At 37.8% G+C, this 20,099-nt stretch overlaps 1 protein-coding gene across 2 annotated transcripts in view; it reads right to left on the bottom strand.

The window, feature by feature from the left end:
* Positions 1 to 17,730, bottom strand: part of LOC117426979 (kinesin heavy chain-like) — a 41,827-nt gene extending 24,097 nt beyond the window's left edge. For both annotated transcript variants that reach the window (XM_034045269.3, XM_059033846.1), the window contains exons 1-10: positions 17,260 to 17,730; positions 7,615 to 7,702; positions 6,655 to 6,728; positions 4,777 to 4,881; positions 3,909 to 3,957; positions 3,661 to 3,716; positions 3,366 to 3,453; positions 2,762 to 2,886; positions 2,347 to 2,451; positions 1,621 to 1,769 (exon numbers count right to left, since the gene is read on the bottom strand). In XM_034045269.3, the coding sequence (XP_033901160.2) occupies positions 1,621 to 1,769; positions 2,347 to 2,451; positions 2,762 to 2,886; positions 3,366 to 3,453; positions 3,661 to 3,716; positions 3,909 to 3,957; positions 4,777 to 4,881; positions 6,655 to 6,728; positions 7,615 to 7,702; positions 17,260 to 17,385 (965 nt within the window). In that variant the 5' untranslated portion in view covers positions 17,386 to 17,730. The remainder of the gene's footprint in view (positions 1 to 1,620; positions 1,770 to 2,346; positions 2,452 to 2,761; positions 2,887 to 3,365; positions 3,454 to 3,660; positions 3,717 to 3,908; positions 3,958 to 4,776; positions 4,882 to 6,654; positions 6,729 to 7,614; positions 7,703 to 17,259) is intronic.
* Between the last annotated feature and the right edge of the window lie 2,369 nt (positions 17,731 to 20,099).

The following is a 20,099-nucleotide window of genomic DNA, read 5'->3' as shown; positions in this document are numbered from 1 at the left end:
GGCTTGCTTAACACTGTACTGCACAGCGCTTTAAATATAGAACACAAAAAAGTAGTTTACAACTGAATAGTAATCCACTTTCTATATTTTGCATCTTATCAAAGCTCCTGTCATTTTACAGAATGTTATGTACAGTATGTCAAAAAAGAACATTTCCCAAGCTGCTACAGCAAATCACTGGAAACTGATAAATGATATGTTCATTTATATGTAATATTATCGCCTCAATTCTTGTTGAAAGGTGGTTTATGTACATACTGTACATGTATTTATATAAATACATATATGACACTACATATGATACTGTATGTTCCTATAAAATATTATATTGCCATAAATAATATTTTCATAAATATTTTTTTCTTATGCAAAAAAAACTGTTTTTGTGCTGGTAGATGGAGGAAAACATAAATAAAAGTAATGATACTTAAAGGCTAGACAGTACTGGTCACTGCACCACAGAAAAGCTATTGTTGCCCTAGAGGGGTTACTGCACAGAGCATGCAACATGACAAAAGGATGTATGGATCTGTCATGAAGACAGGTTACAAACAGTAGGCTTAATAGTGTACCAAATACAAATATAATAATATACATTTTTTAAAACTCATATTGGAGAGAATAGTTTTAGCCTTCTGAGAATGCTATTTTTATGTTATGCTAATTCGATATGCTCTGTTCTGCATCTCACTTGTGAAACACTAACTACCCAACCAACCGATTTAGAATTAAGATTCTGCCCTTGGGAAAAAGTGTCCATAATATTACAATACAGCACAGTTCATTGCGGTAATACTATAGACTGACTAACTTAAAAAACTTGTGAAGCTTCATGACACACCACAGCAACAACGAGCCAGGGATCCTAGTTAATTAATTTATACAGTAACCATGCAAGAAAGCTGACAGAGGCTATGAACACAATAACGCCACTGTGACTTCTGACAGCAGCAGATTTAGTGCAAGTTAGACACAAAACCATACATGGGAAAGTCCACTGCCTGATTCAGCAGCGTAAGAGTTATGAAATCTGGTCTCGACAATGCACTAGTGGGTTGCTACACAGGACTATATTTCTAAACCAATGGTAAGCAGTGCTATGAGCAGTAACATCTACTTTCAGATGTATGATAAGTTTCCAGAACTGCATCATTCTCCTCAGGGAAGGGTGGAGTGGCTATAAAAACAAGAGCTGGAGGACAAAATACTAGATTTAGCCAGCTCAAATGTAGATTACCATCCATCCACGCATTGCAATCACCTACCAGTAACAAGTATAGACAAGACACCAATCAACTGCATAGCTCCAATTTATATAAACATACTCATGCTGAGGGAGCACAAAGCCACTTTTTCATGAACAGTGACTTGAAACCTGGTTCGAGGAGTCCGGGAGACCTAGTTTGAGGGTGTGTCTCCCCTGCTGTGCCATGCAGTGGGCCTGAAACCTAGTCTCCTGAAGCCAAATGCCAAGCTACACAGTGGCTTTGTGTTCACTCTGCTTAACAGGTAAGTCCAGTCATGACAGAAAAAATCACTAAGGGTTACAAATCTAGTTTTGAAGTATTTCCTCAAGACATGATAAATGTGGCTGAACATAGAGAGAAGGTCAGCTCCCACCTCTGTCCGAACATCAGGGTGGACTTGGTTTCAGCCTCATTGTAGACAGAAGGGGAGCAGCAGATGACGATGGTGGTTCTGCAGTTGCCCCCCAGAGAGTCTTGGAGAATACGGGTCATCTTGCTGTCTCTGTATGGTACGTGGGTTTTCTAGGAAATACATTAGCACAGTGAATACAAATAACAATATGATAGAACCATCCTCAACCCCCCAGCTACTCCGTATGTATATGTTTTAGCTCTTGACAAATATTTATATCACCCCCCCCCCCCACAAAGAAAATTAGAACAGACATAAAATCACTTAAGCAATTACTCATTCAGCTGGAAATTATTCCCCTGCCACTTTCTATTTGAATAATCTTAGGAGGGTAATAACTGGGCTGAATTTATCTTGTAAGTCAGGCTTCCTCTATTTAACAGTGGTGCAGAAAACGCAGGGGTTAGATATGAGAAGAAAGGCATCGGTACTGAAGTGGCTTAGTGAAAACACTGAAAAAGACTTACAGTCCAGTCTTCAATATTAAACTACTGGCAAGATCAAGTCCTTAGTACACCTTTGCTGTCACACACAAACACACATCACCCACCCCTCAAGAAAGGTGCAAAAAAGCATGCAAAAGTGACCTCATCAAAAAGCTGCAAAGGTTGCCTCACTATGATTCAGAACGAATGATGCAACAGAAAGTCCTTTTAAAGTGGATCACTGAATAGTCAGATAACTTACAGTCCCTTCTGCCAGTGCAGAAATGACATTGCCCAGAGCAGACAGAGACTTGTTGATATTTTTAGCTTCATCTAGAACAGCTCCTTCTGCTCCAGTCTTGCTGACCTGAAGAACACAAGCAATAGAGAGCGCAGAGGATTAGTCAGAAAGAACTTACTTCTGTAAGAACATACACCTCCTCCACACCCACATCCCATTAAGCCAATAGGCCTTGTATGTGCATTGCCACGTGTTTGATGTATTAGAACAATAAAGAAATGCAAGCTCACTCACATAAAAATGAACAGAACAGACTGTGAATAAGGACCCTTACCATTGCTTACATAGACCCTTTAGCATTACGTGATAGCTTTTGAAACTTTTAAAACACAGGCAATGGCTACACTAGACACAGCGGGTGAAGATAAACGCTTACCTTCTCGCTACCAGCCAAGTCTACCAGATACAGCTTCCCACACAGCTTCTTCTCTGTCTCCACGTTTTCTTGTTTAATATTAATCAAGAAGATGCTGTGGCTCCTGGAGCTGTGTTCATTCATATCTGTGTGGGGACAGTAGGCTGAGTATAAACTTGGGTCCAACAGCATTCTACAGTATAGTGAGTAAAGCCCAAACAAAGAAATGTAACACAATTATGTAAATCACTTTAACCTAGTGTGTACCACTAGAAAACCTATATGTACCAGCACTTCCACATCACCCTCTTACAGCATGTGAGGTAGCAGCACTAATTATTGCACCATAAGCGTGCAGTGACTGAAGTCAGTTTAGAAACTCAAGCATTGTTTCAATATCTTGCATATTTAAATCGCACATTACATACACAGCAATGCATTACTTTAATTCACAGCATGTGGCTAACTTATTACACAACTTATATTTTCTATAACTATTAATCGTGGCATGATGGGCAAAACAACATCCTATTTGCAGATATCTAAATACATAATTGTAAAGGAATGGTGTTAACTCTTTTTTTTTCAATTCAACGGCAGAGAGATGTAAGGGAGGGCTACATACTTGTAACAGCAACGTGGCGATTGGCTTTTCCTTCATCAATAACATCCATCACCTCCTCGGGACTGGAGACAAACCTCTCTGTGCAACCCTAACAAACAAGCATCAGAGAAAAGGTTTTACAAACTGAAGATATCTAGGCAGTGCACAGCATTTAAAACCAAAAAAATATGGTATAGCACGTTATATTTGTATCATGTAAATAAAGTTTGTTATTTTACTTGGAGTTAAATTGATTTGTTTTTTGCTAGTTACAATATTTTTTGTTCAGTAACAGAATCATCCTTTGTCATCTCACCTTCACATATGGAACTCTGTTTTTGTCTTCATGTACAGCTAGGTTGGTCTTGGAAACTACAAAAACACACAGATATAAGTAATGGGATCAGAGAAAGATTACAATATCCCCCCTAAACCAGACTTCAACACTGTGAAAGAATGCGAAAGACATCAAATAAGCTGTTTATACGAAAAGGGGTTCAGTTTACTCTCTTTGTATATATTGTGAATCATAAGATAACTGTGCTAGGGGTCTGAACTACTTACCATCTAGCAGATCTCTAATTTTGTCCATGTAGATCTCAAAATAAGAAACCTAGTGGGAGAGAGAAATGGGAGGTTAATCATTCAGTTGCTATTTTTTTAAAACAGACCTATCAAAGGTACCTACAGTAACACCTTCAAGTCAAACCCATTTAGCAATTTAATTTTTGTGAGCATCAAACATGTCTTCAATAAGGATTATAACAGGTAAGTAAGGCCTTGATACAGATCTGAAAACATCCACTAAAGATAAAAATAAGCAGCAGTTATCATAGAACGGAATTATCTGAAAGTCTTCACCTAGATAGTGGTCTGGTCTAGACTTTCTGCAACGTAAGCAAATCAGCAGTTGCATGGTCCCATAGTGTAACAAATTAGATTAAAACTGCTGCAGAGAGGTACAATTAACTGCATCCATATCTCTCTGTTTCTGCAGAAGAGCATATGGTACATTATTAAAGTATAGATGACCTATTGTCAAAAATACATGACTTCATACTGTAATGCTAGATTTAATAGAAATTCCTTGACAAACATTTAGACTAAATATATTCTTCATATCCTACTATTGAATATTTTATAATTATAGAATTACAGTATCCAACAAATTCTACTAACTAATGCTAGAATTAAGTTGGATATTCCTAGTTCTAACCGGTGTGTGTAACGTTAATGTTAATATTTGGAGAATTTGAACTTTTCCTAAAATCTACTGCTAGTGTCACTTAGCAAAGGATGATTCTAAGTGACAGTCTTTAGCGGGCAGCTATGTCAGAGCTATTTAGCCCTGCTGTTTGTTGATAACTGCCTCAGCCCTCACACACCCCTCGCTGGACCAGACACTTTATATAAGCCATCAGTCTGCATTTACCTTGATGTGGAACTCTAGGTTCTCATCCATGGAGTAAATGTGATCGAAGATGTCGTGTGAGATTCTAGGAATAATTCCCATCAGCTGAGGGTTGTGCAGCTTCCCCTGGAAAGAAAAAGGGGTTTATATTACATTATTAAAGCAAAAGAACCGTCTTCAAAAAGAGGCGTCTGTGGGATTAATAGACAATTACACTACGTTTAATTTAGAATGTGTATTACCAATGCAAACCAAGATACAGTGGCATGTTAAGTGTCTTCCATATATGTTTATGTTTCATAACCTATGCCTAAAAGAATATACAATGGCACAATACTGCATATACTGAATGGAGTATCTTGGTCTATAAGCTGTGTGAAATGTCATTAACTTTAAGCAATGCAATAAAGCTTTACAACCTGTTAAGGCATGATTCATTCTAGCCCATTTTAAAATGTAAAACCCATTCAGCTGGGGCCATCTTTTCATCTGAATGGGTATGCAACAAGCAGCACTGAAAAAAAGGCATCGTGGAGACTTAAAAATGGGGTTTGAAAAATAATTTCAAGCGGTTTTCAATTTTCAGCAAAGGTAAAAATATGTTCTATTAAACCCGACGCTCCCTTCATGGTGATTAAATCGAGATCCCTGCAGTTTCGCCTGAAGGGATAATTACATCTTGAAATGCATGCTGGGAACACCAGCTATTAGCACAACAACCCACAGTCCTTTGCTTTGTATCAATCTGGTCATTTGCAATTACAGTAAACACAGCAAATGCACACAAAAAATAACACGTCAGGCAAATATTCCTTCGGTTTCACAAAGCATGCTGGAGTTTCAGGAGTGTTTTAAGAGCCGAGACCCTGCAACATTGTACCTCCAGCAGAAACAAATGCATCTATAATCCCAGGTTCCAGCTTTCTTGTACTTCGCTAATCACTGCTAAATATAAGGACAACCAGATCATTTTCGATTTTGAGGGATGTTAAGCTATGCGAAAAGTGGGAAATGTCTAAGTGAAATCCTTGCTTTATCATAATACCCACTCACAATGCATAGGCCTCATCATAACCTTATTTTAGAATTCTAATGCTCTTACATCTCATGTGTGAAGACTTCTAATTTACTGCACAATGCAAGAGAGAAAAATAAAATCTCCTTTCTGAGACACAGGAATGAAATTGAAAAAATGGTTAAAAAGCCAGTACAGTACAGTGCAGTACACTGTAGTACAGAACAGTGCAGTACAGTACAGTACAGTACAGTACAGTGCAGTACAGTACAGTACAGTACAGTACAGTGCAGTACAGTAAAGTACATTACAGTGCAATACAGTACAGTGTAGTAAAGTACAGTACAGTGCAGTACAGTGTAGTAAAGTACATTACAGAGCAGTACAGTACAGTGTAGTAAAGTACAGTACAGTGCAGTACAGTGTAGTAAAGTGCAGTGCAGTGCAGTGCAGTACAGTGCAGTGCAGTGCAGTACAGTTCACACCAGAAACAGTCCTGCAGATGTTCAGCTTTAATCATAATTGATCTCCTGGGAAACCCCTTTGCACTGCCATGCAAGGGAGTGCTGGTAGCAGCCAAGCCTATCTTACGAAGAAATTTGGAGACTTTCACACAACAGATGCATCAATTCTGCTCATCAGCGATTGCAACAAAAGAAGCAAGGTTCCTATTACATATTGAAAAGTTTAAGGATTATTTCCCGAACTACATGATATGGTATTATGTAGAGCCCTTATTAGAGCCCTTGTGTTTTATAGACGACTGTCACTGTTAGATCACCTGTACATATTCCACATACTATAAAAAAACACCTTCACTTTATTTCCATTTTGTTTGTTTTTGTTGTTACCTAAAAAAATGTAGGCTGCCAGACTGCACTTACCTCCATGGTGTGTGTTTTTCCTGAGGAGGTCTGACCGTAAGCAAAAATGGTTCCATTGTAACCTCCAAGAACATCTGTGGGAAAAGATGATGACTAGTAAGAGAAGGTATCTACCACACTACTATACAAGCATTAGAGCAGTAAGCTGAAAATGCACATACAGTTAGCACTAAGTGCACTGGCTAACACGTGTACTTACTGTATGCACACCTGATATGTTACTAAACTGTGTCAACATGGATTCTGATGTCAGATGTCAGAAGCTAAGCAAGGTTTATACCGGCCAGTACTAATGAATAAGGAACGTCAGGGATACAGGAAGTGGCTTCATGGTAGCTCAGCTGGAGAAAGGATTCCTTCCCAGTGATGGCAAACTTGATTGGCTAGCAACAATCAATTTGTGTTTTTGTACAGTTTCTTGATATAGTCATTTTCTAAGTGTAATAACACATACCAATATGCACACTTGTTGGGTAGTTGAGTGCACTTGTAAATTATAGTACGAATTTAGATAGCATTCGTACTATAATTGCTGTGTATTATTTCTTACATATATTCCATCATACTGTACAGGCTTGTCCACTATAGCCTCACCAGCCCAAATGCTGCCACTGCATGTTAACTTTCTAACTATTGCAAGACGGGACTGAAAAACATAATTTGTGATTTTGGTCAAATTTGATTTTTAGAATGTAGTTCTGATCTCAGTAGATTCTGTGATATATCTGAGAATTGTGTGCCAGCATGAATAGTTGGGATTCAATTTGCAGTGCCCAGTGGCCAAAACCAAGTTAAATCAAAGTAAACATGAAGTAACAGTCAAAGAGTTTGAAATGGATGTTATCCATTCATGATTACCGGGTCACTGATAGAGTTGGAAGGATAATGTGCCTTCTCCAGAAGTTAACATGAATTTGGCACTAAATGTTCTATCACCATTTATTTATAATGTAGACCTACCTTTAACAATCTGCTTTGCACAGGCATTGTAAACGTTTTCCTGTGAAGTGTTAGGTGGGAGCACTTTGTCAAAGATATAGGGCTTGCCCTGTCAAATGAGAAGGGATAAATCATTATTAAATCATACACCCATTTTTAACCCTGTTTACTTGACACCAGAGAAACCATCAGCCTGAAAACGATTCAATGCATGTTGACTTTCAACACACATACTGTACCTTCTGAAGTGTGTCCTCAAACACAACGCAATGACAGTTGAGGGAATCTCCTTTTTCTACCACAGTGTCCACAGGGAAATAAAAGGGTTAAAAAAACATTAAAACTATTAACCTATAGTCTGTTCTCTTTATTGTAGCTTTTGAGCTGAAAAACAAAATATTCTCAAATAATTCTAACAAAGAATGAAACTAAGCCATAAAGTACTGACAGATTACATGCAGGTTGGGGGTTTGTTGTTGTTTTAAATGGAACATCTCTATGTTGGAGAGGAGACATTAAGGAGGCAGTGTGGTCCAGTGGTTAAAGTCCATATAATGCACAGTTCACAGCCTACCTCTGTAAATGGCTTTGTGATTGTGGTCCGCTATGAAAGGCACTATATAAAGATATTATTATTATATTACAGCTGCACACCTCTATTGGTCATTTTTCAAACCACCAGCTGTCTGCTTCTAAAAATGTTAGCAAGTATGATAGGTAATAATCGAAGCAAAAACTATTGAGAATGAAAGGGAACACACATATTATATGTTAGACAGGTAAGAAATACTGTATAGAGTAAATGCTGATGGTATGAAGTGTCCCTTTAATATTGAGTTTTGCCCTGTGTCCTTTTCCAGCACCATGCTTCAGTGTCTGATGAATTTGTTAGTGAAGTGCCAAGCCCAATGGCAGGCTCCTATAAGTGTTCCTTATCAACAACATGTCAAGCGGCCAGCAGGTGAATAATGTCTCTGGTGAGGTGAGTCATCAGTCACCTGCTTCAACTTCTAATAAAGCTGACACTGCAGCCTCGCTTCATCGCAGCACAGAGACAATGTACTGGGGCAAGAGGTGAAGAGAAGGGGAAATATCTGATTAGAGCGCAGATCAGCTGACGGAAAGCAAAAAACAAAATCAATACACTTGGCTGGGACTCTTAGGTTGGGGGTATAGTCACATTTCTAGCATTTTAACTGCGTCTCTATGAAATGAGTTTTAGTAACTGGCTCCCCTCTATACCCACAAACCCATCACACTGGATTAAACTCCAGTTTAAATCCTGTCTCGTATGGTTCTCTGAACATTTGCAAGGGGCTTAATACTAAATATTTAATAATAATAATAATAATAATAATAATAATAATAATAATAATAATAATAATAATAATTGTAATAACAAATAAATGTAATCTTCAGGTATTTCCATACATTTTCATTATGGAAGTTTTTGAAACAGTTTGATCAGAAATCAATATTTGTTATGCGTTGCCATAAGTACCCCATGTGGCACTAAGATAAAATCTATTTTAATGACATTCGCGGAGGGTCTATCATTTTTATGCTCAGAATACTAATCTATTCATTTGATCAGGTTTGGGTGACACCAATAACCCCCTCACAGTTTATAAACTCGTAATTTGTGCTCATTATACATTATACTGAAATTAGTATGCACCTGATGTGTGCTAACTGGTAAGAAAGCTCAAGGCTGTGGTAGGCAGAGAGATCCACTCCACTCCCAGTGTGCAATTACGTCACCATAATGAAACGCTTGTCATTTCTGTATGAAGAAGCCTGCGACCGGACTTAGCCATGAGTGAAATAATCCTGAGCTAGGAGAACAGAAACATGTTGAACTCAAACAATCAGATACATTTATATACAGAGGTTTATGTAGCCTTCCAGACCCTGCTAATGCTCAATAAATCATTCAAAACTTCAAAACACCCAATCACAATTCTAACATCATACTATAACAAACTCAAGTAGACAAATGTCTGTCTTGTGCCTTCTTCAGTGTACTAAATAAACATTTTTTGAACTGAGGAAAACATGTATAGTTAAACATCTTTAATATGGCCGCTCAAGTTTACAAAAAATGGTGTTGAGACAAATAGTTTACTGCATAAAGGAGTTTCAAATAATATGGATTTTTGTGAATTACTGATTCATTTTGTTCAAATAAGCATAATGTTTTCTTATGGAAAAGTATTAGTATATTAAACACCAAGGCTTGGAGGGAATACATTATTAGTATAGCAATACTAGCAGGGGGCATTTTTTTCCCGTTAAATGTAAAATATAACACTACTACAATTTGACTCCATCTGCAAAGACCTGTGAGGTCATGAACCTAAACAATTCTACCACAAACCCAAACTTAAATGTAATCAAGGGGCTCACAGGGGAAGAGGCCTCTGCCCGTACGATCTTCAAAACTTCAGTAACAACATATTTAGTCAGAAGGGTGGGGAAAAAGCACAAAGAAGATAATGTTTAAATCCGCAGCATGAAGTGACAGAGCAGTCCTGCACATTTGTTCCACTCAAACAGTAGTCTTTTTATTTCAGTAAAGGATGGTCCAGAATTGAGGGTTAAGCAATTTTAGGTAAAAGGTAACGCAAACCCCCTGGAGTATTGCCGCTAGAGCCTCCTCTCTTCCATTACGTAGATGTGAAAAAATAAGATAATGCTGATTGCAGTTCTTTTAGACTTTGCTTTTTAGGCTGAGCGGAGTGAACGCTACCTGCTCCATGTCAACAGAAATTATCAAAGGTGACTGTACTGTAGCTTTCCATCTGAATCCAGGGATCACTACACACAAATCCCGATCAAGAGATCAAACTTTTAGGAGACGACTGCAGAGGGCTCTTTTTAAAATGCCTTGCTTCATTTTGAGAGTGCCCAGTGTTGACTGCTTTTGGATTTAGGTAGCCTCTGTTTTGTCTGCTTTGGCTGGTTATGCAAATTAATAAATCGCATTTGCTAGTCATATTTAGTAATTATTTTAAATAATAAGAAAAAGGTGAACAGTTTTCTTGGAGAGTATTAACCGATATCAAATAAATGCTTTTTTAAAACTACAAAATCACTGTTCTACTTGTCCCCAATCTCCACACAATAATAAAGAGCAGACTGCATTTTTATGCCAATTGTGATGGTGGAGGTCAAGACACAGTTAAGAGAAAAGGCTGTATACATTAGGCCCTAGTTGCCATGGAAACCATGACACGTGATTAGAAAATGCATCCATCCCACTTATCCCTAAGCAATTAAAGGCCCAAAGAGACATTATTGAGACAGAATCGGAAGGCATATATATCTCAAGCTGTTCATGCAACCTTGTGTTATCCACTACATCCGCCTTCTGTTTCTCTGTGGTAATTTCAACTGCAGTCTTTAGATTCATGTTTTTGTAAGCCTTCTGAATACAAGATTGTATATACTATAATTGTATAGGCTACATGAGGCACATAACAATATTTCGGTACACACTTGTTTAAAAAAAAAAAATACGAGAGTATGCAGTATGAAAGACTAAATGCCCCCTAATTCCATCTATCTTTACAAAACAGCAGGCAGAGTGCATTGGTAAAACAATGGGTTTCAATCCTGACATAAAAAGATCAAAGTCCAAAACAAAGGTTGATAATTCAGACAAATCCCTACAAACACGATAGCCCTACGCATGAAAAATTGTTTTTTGAGTTGTTGTTGTAAATATTATTATGTTTATTTAATTCTGTGTTTATTTATTTAAATAATTGTGTGTCTATTTATGTAAATAATTATTTAAGAACCGAACGCTCCGTCTATGACATCCTACCTGATTTGTTTGGTTGTGAGGAAAAGCAGCTGGTGTGGCCAGTTGCCAATCCCTAACCAGCAGGGGGCGTGTGGCAAAGTGGTTTGGAGTGCTCAAGACAGTGACAAACAACAAAGTACTGGTGAAATGGTGGTTTATTTATGATCAAAAGTCTGATGACAACAGTAAAGAAATGGAGGGCTATCAATACACGATATTAAACACATACACAAAACACAGACACGGTCAGTAGTGCTCGTGGTGAAATACAATTTACACATGCACAGTGGTGCAGTGTTGTCCGGTTTTGTGCTGGCCTGTAGCAACAGCTCCGGATCGTGTTAGCCCTCTAATAAATAACAAACAGTACAATGAGACGATACAAACAAACAAACACAAAGGAACAGAACACCTAGCCACGTCCCCTTTTGTACCGCCAGTCACGCCCCCTTGGTTAGCGAGTGCAACCGTTTCTCCTGAAATCTGCGCATGCCACATCCCTTTCCCTCTGGAGCAATGACTTGGTGTACCGTCGCTCCGTCCCCTTTGTACATGGCCAACTTCCACCTAACCCTTGGAATGAACTGTCCGACCATCCAGTCTGGGGCACTCTGTTCCCTTTACGCAGCAACCTTTCAAGTCGGGAGGGAGATTTATAACCAAGATTAATTCTCTGTCACAGGGCGTCATGTATTAAAGGGTCCCGCAGATACACCTCAGGGCTGCTGCAAGGGCATCAAGCCAACAGACAGTCTGCGCTGCTCAAAGAGGATGTAAAAGCTGAAATCGTCCGACCACAGTGTTTTACCGGGGGCAGGTTTGTTCCGGAAAAAGGAAGCCAACGCCGCCAGCGACCGCGTGTATATCTGGGTTTGGGGTGCTGGTGGATGTGAAAAGCACAAGGATTAGGTTGGGATTGTAGATCCCCCTTCAGTAGAGCACCAAGGTATAGGAGCGGGACCTACCATTATTAGTAAGCACAAGCTGCATTAATGGTACCTTTGGTTTTAAGTGTTTTGTGAAAACTGTTTTATTTTGCTTGATGTACAATCTGTTGTATGTCCTCCATGAGCTACCATCGCTACAGGGCGTGTCAACTGTAGCCTCGGTCTCAGCCTCCTTTCAATCAGCGAATGAACACACCCCCTATTTTACCCTTCTACATAATGGTAATATGGGCTATGTTACATTAGGTTTCAAGAGAGAAGAGAGCAGTGTAGACCACAGTGACACCCCAAAACCACAACTGCAAATCAACACACAGAGTGGAATAATCAGCTGTCAGTAGACAATTGGGTTTATTTGTAGTTATAGCCTCTAGCTTGTTAAACAGAGGAGAAAATGCGATTGCATCACAGCATGTCCCAACATTCTGATGTTACAACTGTTCAATTTATCACTTCTTAATACTGACTAAACTCTACTGAACCCAGGACACCACGTTATAGCAGTTATAGAGAAGAAGACAGAAGGACAGAGAAGCAGCTTCTGACTACATGTGAGAAATACTGTTTCTGATACCAAGAGCATCGATACGAATTAACTAGCCAACTAAAAACATACAGTTTAACAGCTACTGTACTGTACATAAAGCAAGGACAATTGTTCTGAATAATGAAGATGTATGCGAACCAACTACGAAAGCTTTGAGTACCAAAATAGTGCATCTTGTTACGTTGGATAGTGCTTCAAACCATTTAAAGCACTATCATTCTAATAAGGTCCATTGGTCCAGAGATTGGTCTTGTTAGTTTAATGGATACAACTGGATGTTTAAGCAACGTTTCAGCATGTTGTCAGCTCACAGCAACACCAGTTCACTGCAGGGTGTTATTACGCAGCGCCTGCAGAAATATGTGGTTTGCAATCTACTCTCTCTGTCTGTGACAAACAACTTCCCTTTTTAGAGAATTCAAGAAGCTCAATGGAATGAATCTATTATAAAAAAACACATTTTAAAAATAATTATATTTAATGACTTTTCAGAAATGCTAGCAAACCAGGATGGCAAACGTACCTTGTTAGAAGCACACAATTTCTGTTACAGTAAATATCATAAATGTGATATTCTTGGTGAAAAGGGATTACGCTGAGCATATTTTTAGGTCTTGAATTCCCTGTTTAATTACATGTGTAGGACAAAAGATTAAGGTATGCATGACTGACTGACTGACCTGATGCATTCTATCATCTCAATTTACACCAGCTGTTCTTTTCATTTGGTTTTGGTTTAATTGTTTAATTTCCATTTCTGCAAAGCCAGTATCAATTCCCAAGAGCCAGGGAAGGGAAAGCCAGACTATAATTTTTTCTGTTCTTTGTTAAGGAACAGTGAACAACGATAGGCAGTTATATCTCCATGTGGGACGTTTGCCAACAAATATGTTTAATAAACTACCAAATACAAGTGTAAATTACAAACCCCTGCTTAGGAATATTTTAGTTAACACAATTCATCTGCTTCAGCTTCCCCCACAAACAAAAACACAGTTTTTGTCATTAAAGCCGAGTTATGACATTTTGATTCACTGTTAGGTTAATTAGCAAGCTGTTGTCATTTTATTCAATTGCTTGTTAGACTGCAAACCATCGTGAAACAACTGATGATCCCATTGCAAACACTCATTAAAAGCATCCTAAAAATGCTTCACATATTAGAACCTTTTTTTATTTTTTACAAATCATAATTAATACTTAATGCATCTAAAAAAAAAAAAAAAAAAAAAAAAACTTTCACACATAAAATGTAATTAAATATTATCTGTGGATTACATTTTGAAACAGTAGTTAATTTTGTTAAAACCCTGTAAATCAAAAAGAGAAGAAATGAAATACAAATCCTTAACATTGTGCAACGGAGAAACTGGAGTTACAGCTCCTCCCCAAAGTCAAAGCAGGATGTCATTGCACACACATTTGGTCTACACAGGCTGCTGCTGCTATGTAGCTCATCTGAGTATTTTGATGCAGAGCTGGTTGAATGGTACCAACAAGCTGGCATACACTGCACCACTACTAAATTCCACAGGGAAGACGACACACTGTGTGAGAGTCATCTTCCTGGAAAAGAAATCAGATGTCCTTTTAAAACGTGTCAGGAACGACTGCCCCTGGAAGGATAAAATTATTTTGATTGTGATGAAAAATACTTTTTAATTTGACTTTCTACAACTGGGTCTGGCAGCGTCCTGCTGAAAAACTGGCAGGGGAATCAAGGGGATGAATTTACTGAGTCTCTGATAACAAGAGCAGCATCTCACTGTTATCTTGCCAGGCCAAAAAAACAAACTGCTGGGAGTGTGAATCCATCCCACCAGCTTCACTTGCACTCTGCTTGCTCATATCAGATGCTACCCAATTTAAGGGCACAGGCTTCTAATTTCCATAGTCCCTTCCCTGTTTTTTTTTTTGGTTTATGATAGCTGTGTAAATTCAACAGATTTTACTTGCAATACAATTACACAAGATGAGGCTGGGCTCAATATATATTTTATTTGCAATACATACTATATTCCCATTACTGAAGTATGAAGAATTTAGCCATATACAAAGTCTTAAGAGGAATTGATTTCCAAAGCAAAGATGATGTTGATGCTATTATTATTATTATTATTATTATTATTATTATTATTATTAGTAGTAGTAGTAGTAGTAGTATTAGTATTATTATTATTATTATTCATAGCAACAACAACAATACTATTCTAGGCTTAAAAAAAATAGTCCTAAAACCCATGAATAGGACCCACATCCCCAGAAATCACTGTATTCATTTTTTTTTTCCTACTGGGAGGTTCAAAACTTGTGTTGTTCATTGATATGCCAGGGAACAAGTATGTGGCTTAAAAAAAGAAGATGGTTAAAATGTGCGCATTGTTATAGAAACATTTGCATTGATAACCACAATGAATGAGTGGCAGCCTCATTCCAGCAGCATTCCGGCAGTGCAGTATAACATTTGGGAGCCCATGTCTACACAGCCTTTGAATAATAAAGCATATTCATTTGTAAACAGGTATTCTCTCTTCTCTTCCTCCATCTTCACTCTCTCTCTACAGAATGTCCTTTCTACTCACTCTCCGTCTCCCCATCTCGCCAGCTGTACATTTCCAAGGGGTAGTAATCTAGGTCAGCACCTCATTCAAGGTAAGGGAATCATCAGTTGCTTCAGCACAAGCTACTCTTTATTCTATGAGAGATTTCAACAGATGACCTTGCCATCCATAAAAATAATGTGAAGCCCTCACATGTAACATCCATAACACAGACCCACTCTTAAAGAGAAGCCAACCCAAGGGGAGTGAGGGGGTAGGGATTTTAACAGGCTTGATCCACAACATTTCACTCGAACAAAACAAATGTGAAGAAAAACTATTGAATATCTCAATGCAATATGTTAGAAATGCAATCCATCAATTTTTGGATAGGCAGGCATATCCATCTTCAGCAATATGCATGCGAAGATTATTCAGCATTGGGACAGCGGTGCATTAAATCCCAATGCCAAAATGCTGCATTTACAGTAAGAGTACACCTCCGCCTTGAGTCAGTTGCTACTGAAATGGAATATTATGGAAGTTTAGTCCACATGAGGAACTATAAATCACCTCCCCAGTATTTGGTCCACTTGAGCTACATTACAAACATGTTAAAGCTAGCATTTGCATGATACTAAACAACCCCATAGAGATACAATTAAGTTGAACCAGTTATCTCACATGACTCAATCCTGTTGAGTCAATATACAGTACTATAAATAATACCGTATTTATAGTACTGTACATTATGCTTTAATGTAGTATTTCTGAATCTGCAAGAACTAGAAACATAATTATGGGCCGCCTTTCGTTTTAAACAGTGGTAGGTGATCCAGACTCTCCATTTTCAGATATCGTTTGGTATTGAATCGATACGAGGATGAGTGGTGGTATCGCCCACCAATACGATACGAGGATGAGTGGTGGTATCGCCCACCAATACAAGCACGCCCAGTGTTCTCTATGACATCACTCTCACCAGCGAGCTAAAGACGCTGCAGCCGCAAAACGAATATAAACTAGAACCTGTCTACAGTACTTACCCTATTATATAAGCCTATTATACCTAACAGTATTGTTGTAAAATAAAATATAACCCCCAGCCTTTATGTATTTCTGATCGGATTAGAAATACATAAAGTAAAATCTCAATAATCAATGTCAGAAGTTTAAAAGGGTGTTTCCTTCATAATACAGCGAACAAGTTGATGATAACATTTACTTACACTCTAGTGTGAAATATACTGTATAATGTTTTCATTTACCCAATAAAACTGCTTAGGGATTTCGTTAATTTATTAATTTATTTTACAATATTACAAAATATGTGCAATCATGTACATATTGTATAACACCGTTTTGGGTTTTTTTTTTAAACAAAAAAACAAACAAAAAAAATAAAATAATAACCTGTAATTGGCGTCTGGAAAGACCCGTTCACAACTGATGGTGGACACCGAGAGCCCATAAGGATAGCACATTATTTAACAGTACAATTTGCACAGAGGTGCAAAGAATTAAGGCGAACAGTTTTAAATGTATTTAAAAAATAAAACCGCTTACTGTTTGTGAAATGTGTTTTTAAAAAAATGTATACGGTACCAATACAGTAACTGTACACCCGATGCAGAAAAAACAGAAATAATGCCTGAATTATTTTAATTATTTTTTTACCTGTTTTTGTTTTTTTTCTTTATAAGATATTGCCAGAAAAACAAGTAACACGAGCACGTGATTCTTAACGAAATTAACCAGAATTGTGATCGTTCATACAACATAAAAATACCCCCCCCCCCCCCCCCCCCAAAAAAAAAAACTTACCGCAATAACCACTGTGTCATCTTCTTTAAATTTCGGAATGTATTTGTCTCCTCTTACAATCTCAGATTCATTTAATGGCCTAAAACGGCACATTACTTTTATGCTGCATTCAGCTTGATCCGCCATCTCAGTCTAGTCAAACAAGAAAAAAACAGAAAACAAAATACTACATTCACTTCTATAGTCAATTCAGCAGAATGAAGGAACCTCAGCAAACCATTGTCACAGCAGCATTGCAGTCAATTGCAACAGAGCATTCCATTCGGTGAGAGATGCCCTTGTTCGGTTCATTCACAATGGATTTTACAATTAAAACGAAATATTGCAACGACTCTTTACAGTTGTGCAGAAACAGAGTTCAAAAAGCCAATCTTCGCTATAGGAGTTCAGAAATCACATCCTCTTGTACGCTCTGCCATCCAGCATCAGCATCAGCATCAGCATCAGCATCATTCACTTTTAACCCCCCACCCAGCGCTTTCTGATCTCGCTGCATTACATCACCCGTTCTTAAAACACTCAAACACACGAGAAGACGTGGGCATGCTGGGGATTGTAGTTCTTCCTATCCGAACACGTATCTGCATGGTACAGTATTTAAAATTCAGTGATTAAAGCTAAAATCTATTTTCACTCTGCATCACAAACCAGAGATAATAACAACTAATCGCAACTTTAAAGTTAGAATGCATGCGATGGTACGATTTCCAGAAGATGATTGATTCGGACCAGATGTGCTGCTTTTAACCCTGCAGTAGAAAAAGAGTGGAACCCACTCATGTATTTCCAGCATCAGCTCAGAGGTCTGCTAGTAGGCATAGAAATAATATCTTTAGATTTTTGCATAGCACCCTAAAGGCTGCATCTTTAATCTTTAATGGCATACTGGCCCTTGATACCACAATGTGGCCTGGAAATGTTGTCTCTCAGCAGTGTTTAATATTCTGATTGCCTGGCCAAAGGGCAAATCTATCTACTAAAGCTTAGTAACTAAACCACCGACACATCCAAACTGAATTTATGTCAAATAATTGAATACATAAAGCAGTGTTGCTGTTGAAACACAATAACAGTGCTGCTTTTTTAATTGTATTGCTTGATATACATTGAAAATAGCTTGATCTCAGATAACCGCCAGCTGCTGGAGCTCTGTCATATGACTTCAGGTTATACTACCACAGTGATCAGAATCTTTATGGACGATTGCAGTATGTCCTTGTTTCTGATTTCCAAGCACATGCCCATGGTCACATACATTCCTAGGGGTGGTAAATAATGCATCAGGGGTCCTTCCAGGAGTAGCTTGTTTAATGAAACTGGAATAATGTTCTCAGGTACATAGAGCTGTTTAATAACTGAAAATCTAAAATATGAAATCTGGAGCTGGGTGTAATATTGGCTGTGTGTTTCAAATATTCTCTGCTAGTTTTAATTGTTTTTGGCCTAAACCCAAAGGGCACCTAATAGTAAAAAGAAATCTCTAGGTAAAAAAAAAATGCTACAAATCATTCTGAGCAACATGTTTTAGGAGAAGGGAAAGAAATGACACATGCTTGGGAAAATAGCCTTGAAAGCTCTGTTCTATTAATTCAGTTTTACAGCTCCATGTCAAATGCATTCCACATATTCAATGTATAGAACTGCTGTGTCAGCATATCATGAAACAGCAAATTTACTGTTTTAACATGAGGTTGTAAAATTAAACAAGAGCTGCAATTTGCTGTGGATCTATAAATAAATGTGGAGGGTTTTTTTTGTTTCATTTATTGAATGCTTGAGCTGAATTGTTTTTTTGTTTAACAGTTATTGCTCATGAGCAATAAACAAAATTATTAGATTATGGATATTGTTTATTATAAATCTTAAGTATGTGTAACACAACTTTATTTTTTTGCAATATTATTAAGTTTATTTAAATGATTCTTTATGAAATGTTGAATAAAATAGGCCAGTACTGCCATTCCAATTATACCTGCTGTTGAGCTGTCATAGTACAGCCCTGGGTCTGTGCTGATATTGTGCAGGTCTTTCTTGTGCAAAGAAATCCAGTTTTGGCATGTGATATCCAAGACACATTTGGATAGATTATCAAGCTAATGCATATAATGATATTGCTGGTACAATGTCAGGCTGGTACTGTCTTGCCAATGTCACAGAGTGACTGGAGTTGTGGGCATACAGTGCCTTTAATATAATGAACCTGGTAGACTACTGCTCCTGTTTCAGCACCCCTTTTTATGTATCTGCTGCAAGTACCAAATGAAAGTATTGCTAGCAGTAGAACAATGGGTAACAGGCAATACATGTCAATCAGTTTAACTGCCAGCACACGGCGCAATCAGAATTCTACAATATGATATAAAACATCCAAATAATTTGCAAAGCACATAACCACATACATCCCTGTGACCTTTGCTCTCACTGTCTAGTACACAATACATTGAGATCTTGAGAATCAATTCTAAACTGCATATCAGATTATGAGTGATACACTTCAGCAAGTAGGCATTTTTGTTCTATTATCCTGGGTGGTTACATATTCCAGAGTATTCCAATCAAGAAAATAGTTATGCAGCTATTGTGGGTCAATGTTTACAGCGTGAAGCACCTCAGAAAGCTGGTTGCCCCATAAGCATTATTTGCTGAAGACAGTAATGGATAAAAAAAAAATAATTGACAAAAAACAGGCATGGGACATGACTCACCTTACTTTATTTTCATCTTTGGCCTAAAAGGCAACTATCACATTACTTTACCATACTTACTGTCTATTTTCTTGAAAAATCAGTTGAACTTAATTTATAATTTTTTTTTTTATTAAAACATATCAACAATGTAAG

Source organism: Acipenser ruthenus, chromosome 11 (assembly GCF_902713425.1).
Source record: "Acipenser ruthenus chromosome 11, fAciRut3.2 maternal haplotype, whole genome shotgun sequence".
In the NCBI taxonomy this organism is placed as follows: domain Eukaryota; kingdom Metazoa; phylum Chordata; class Actinopteri; order Acipenseriformes; family Acipenseridae; genus Acipenser; species Acipenser ruthenus.
Note: the sequence above shows the minus strand (reverse complement) of the source record. Positions and strands in the feature narration are given on the sequence as shown.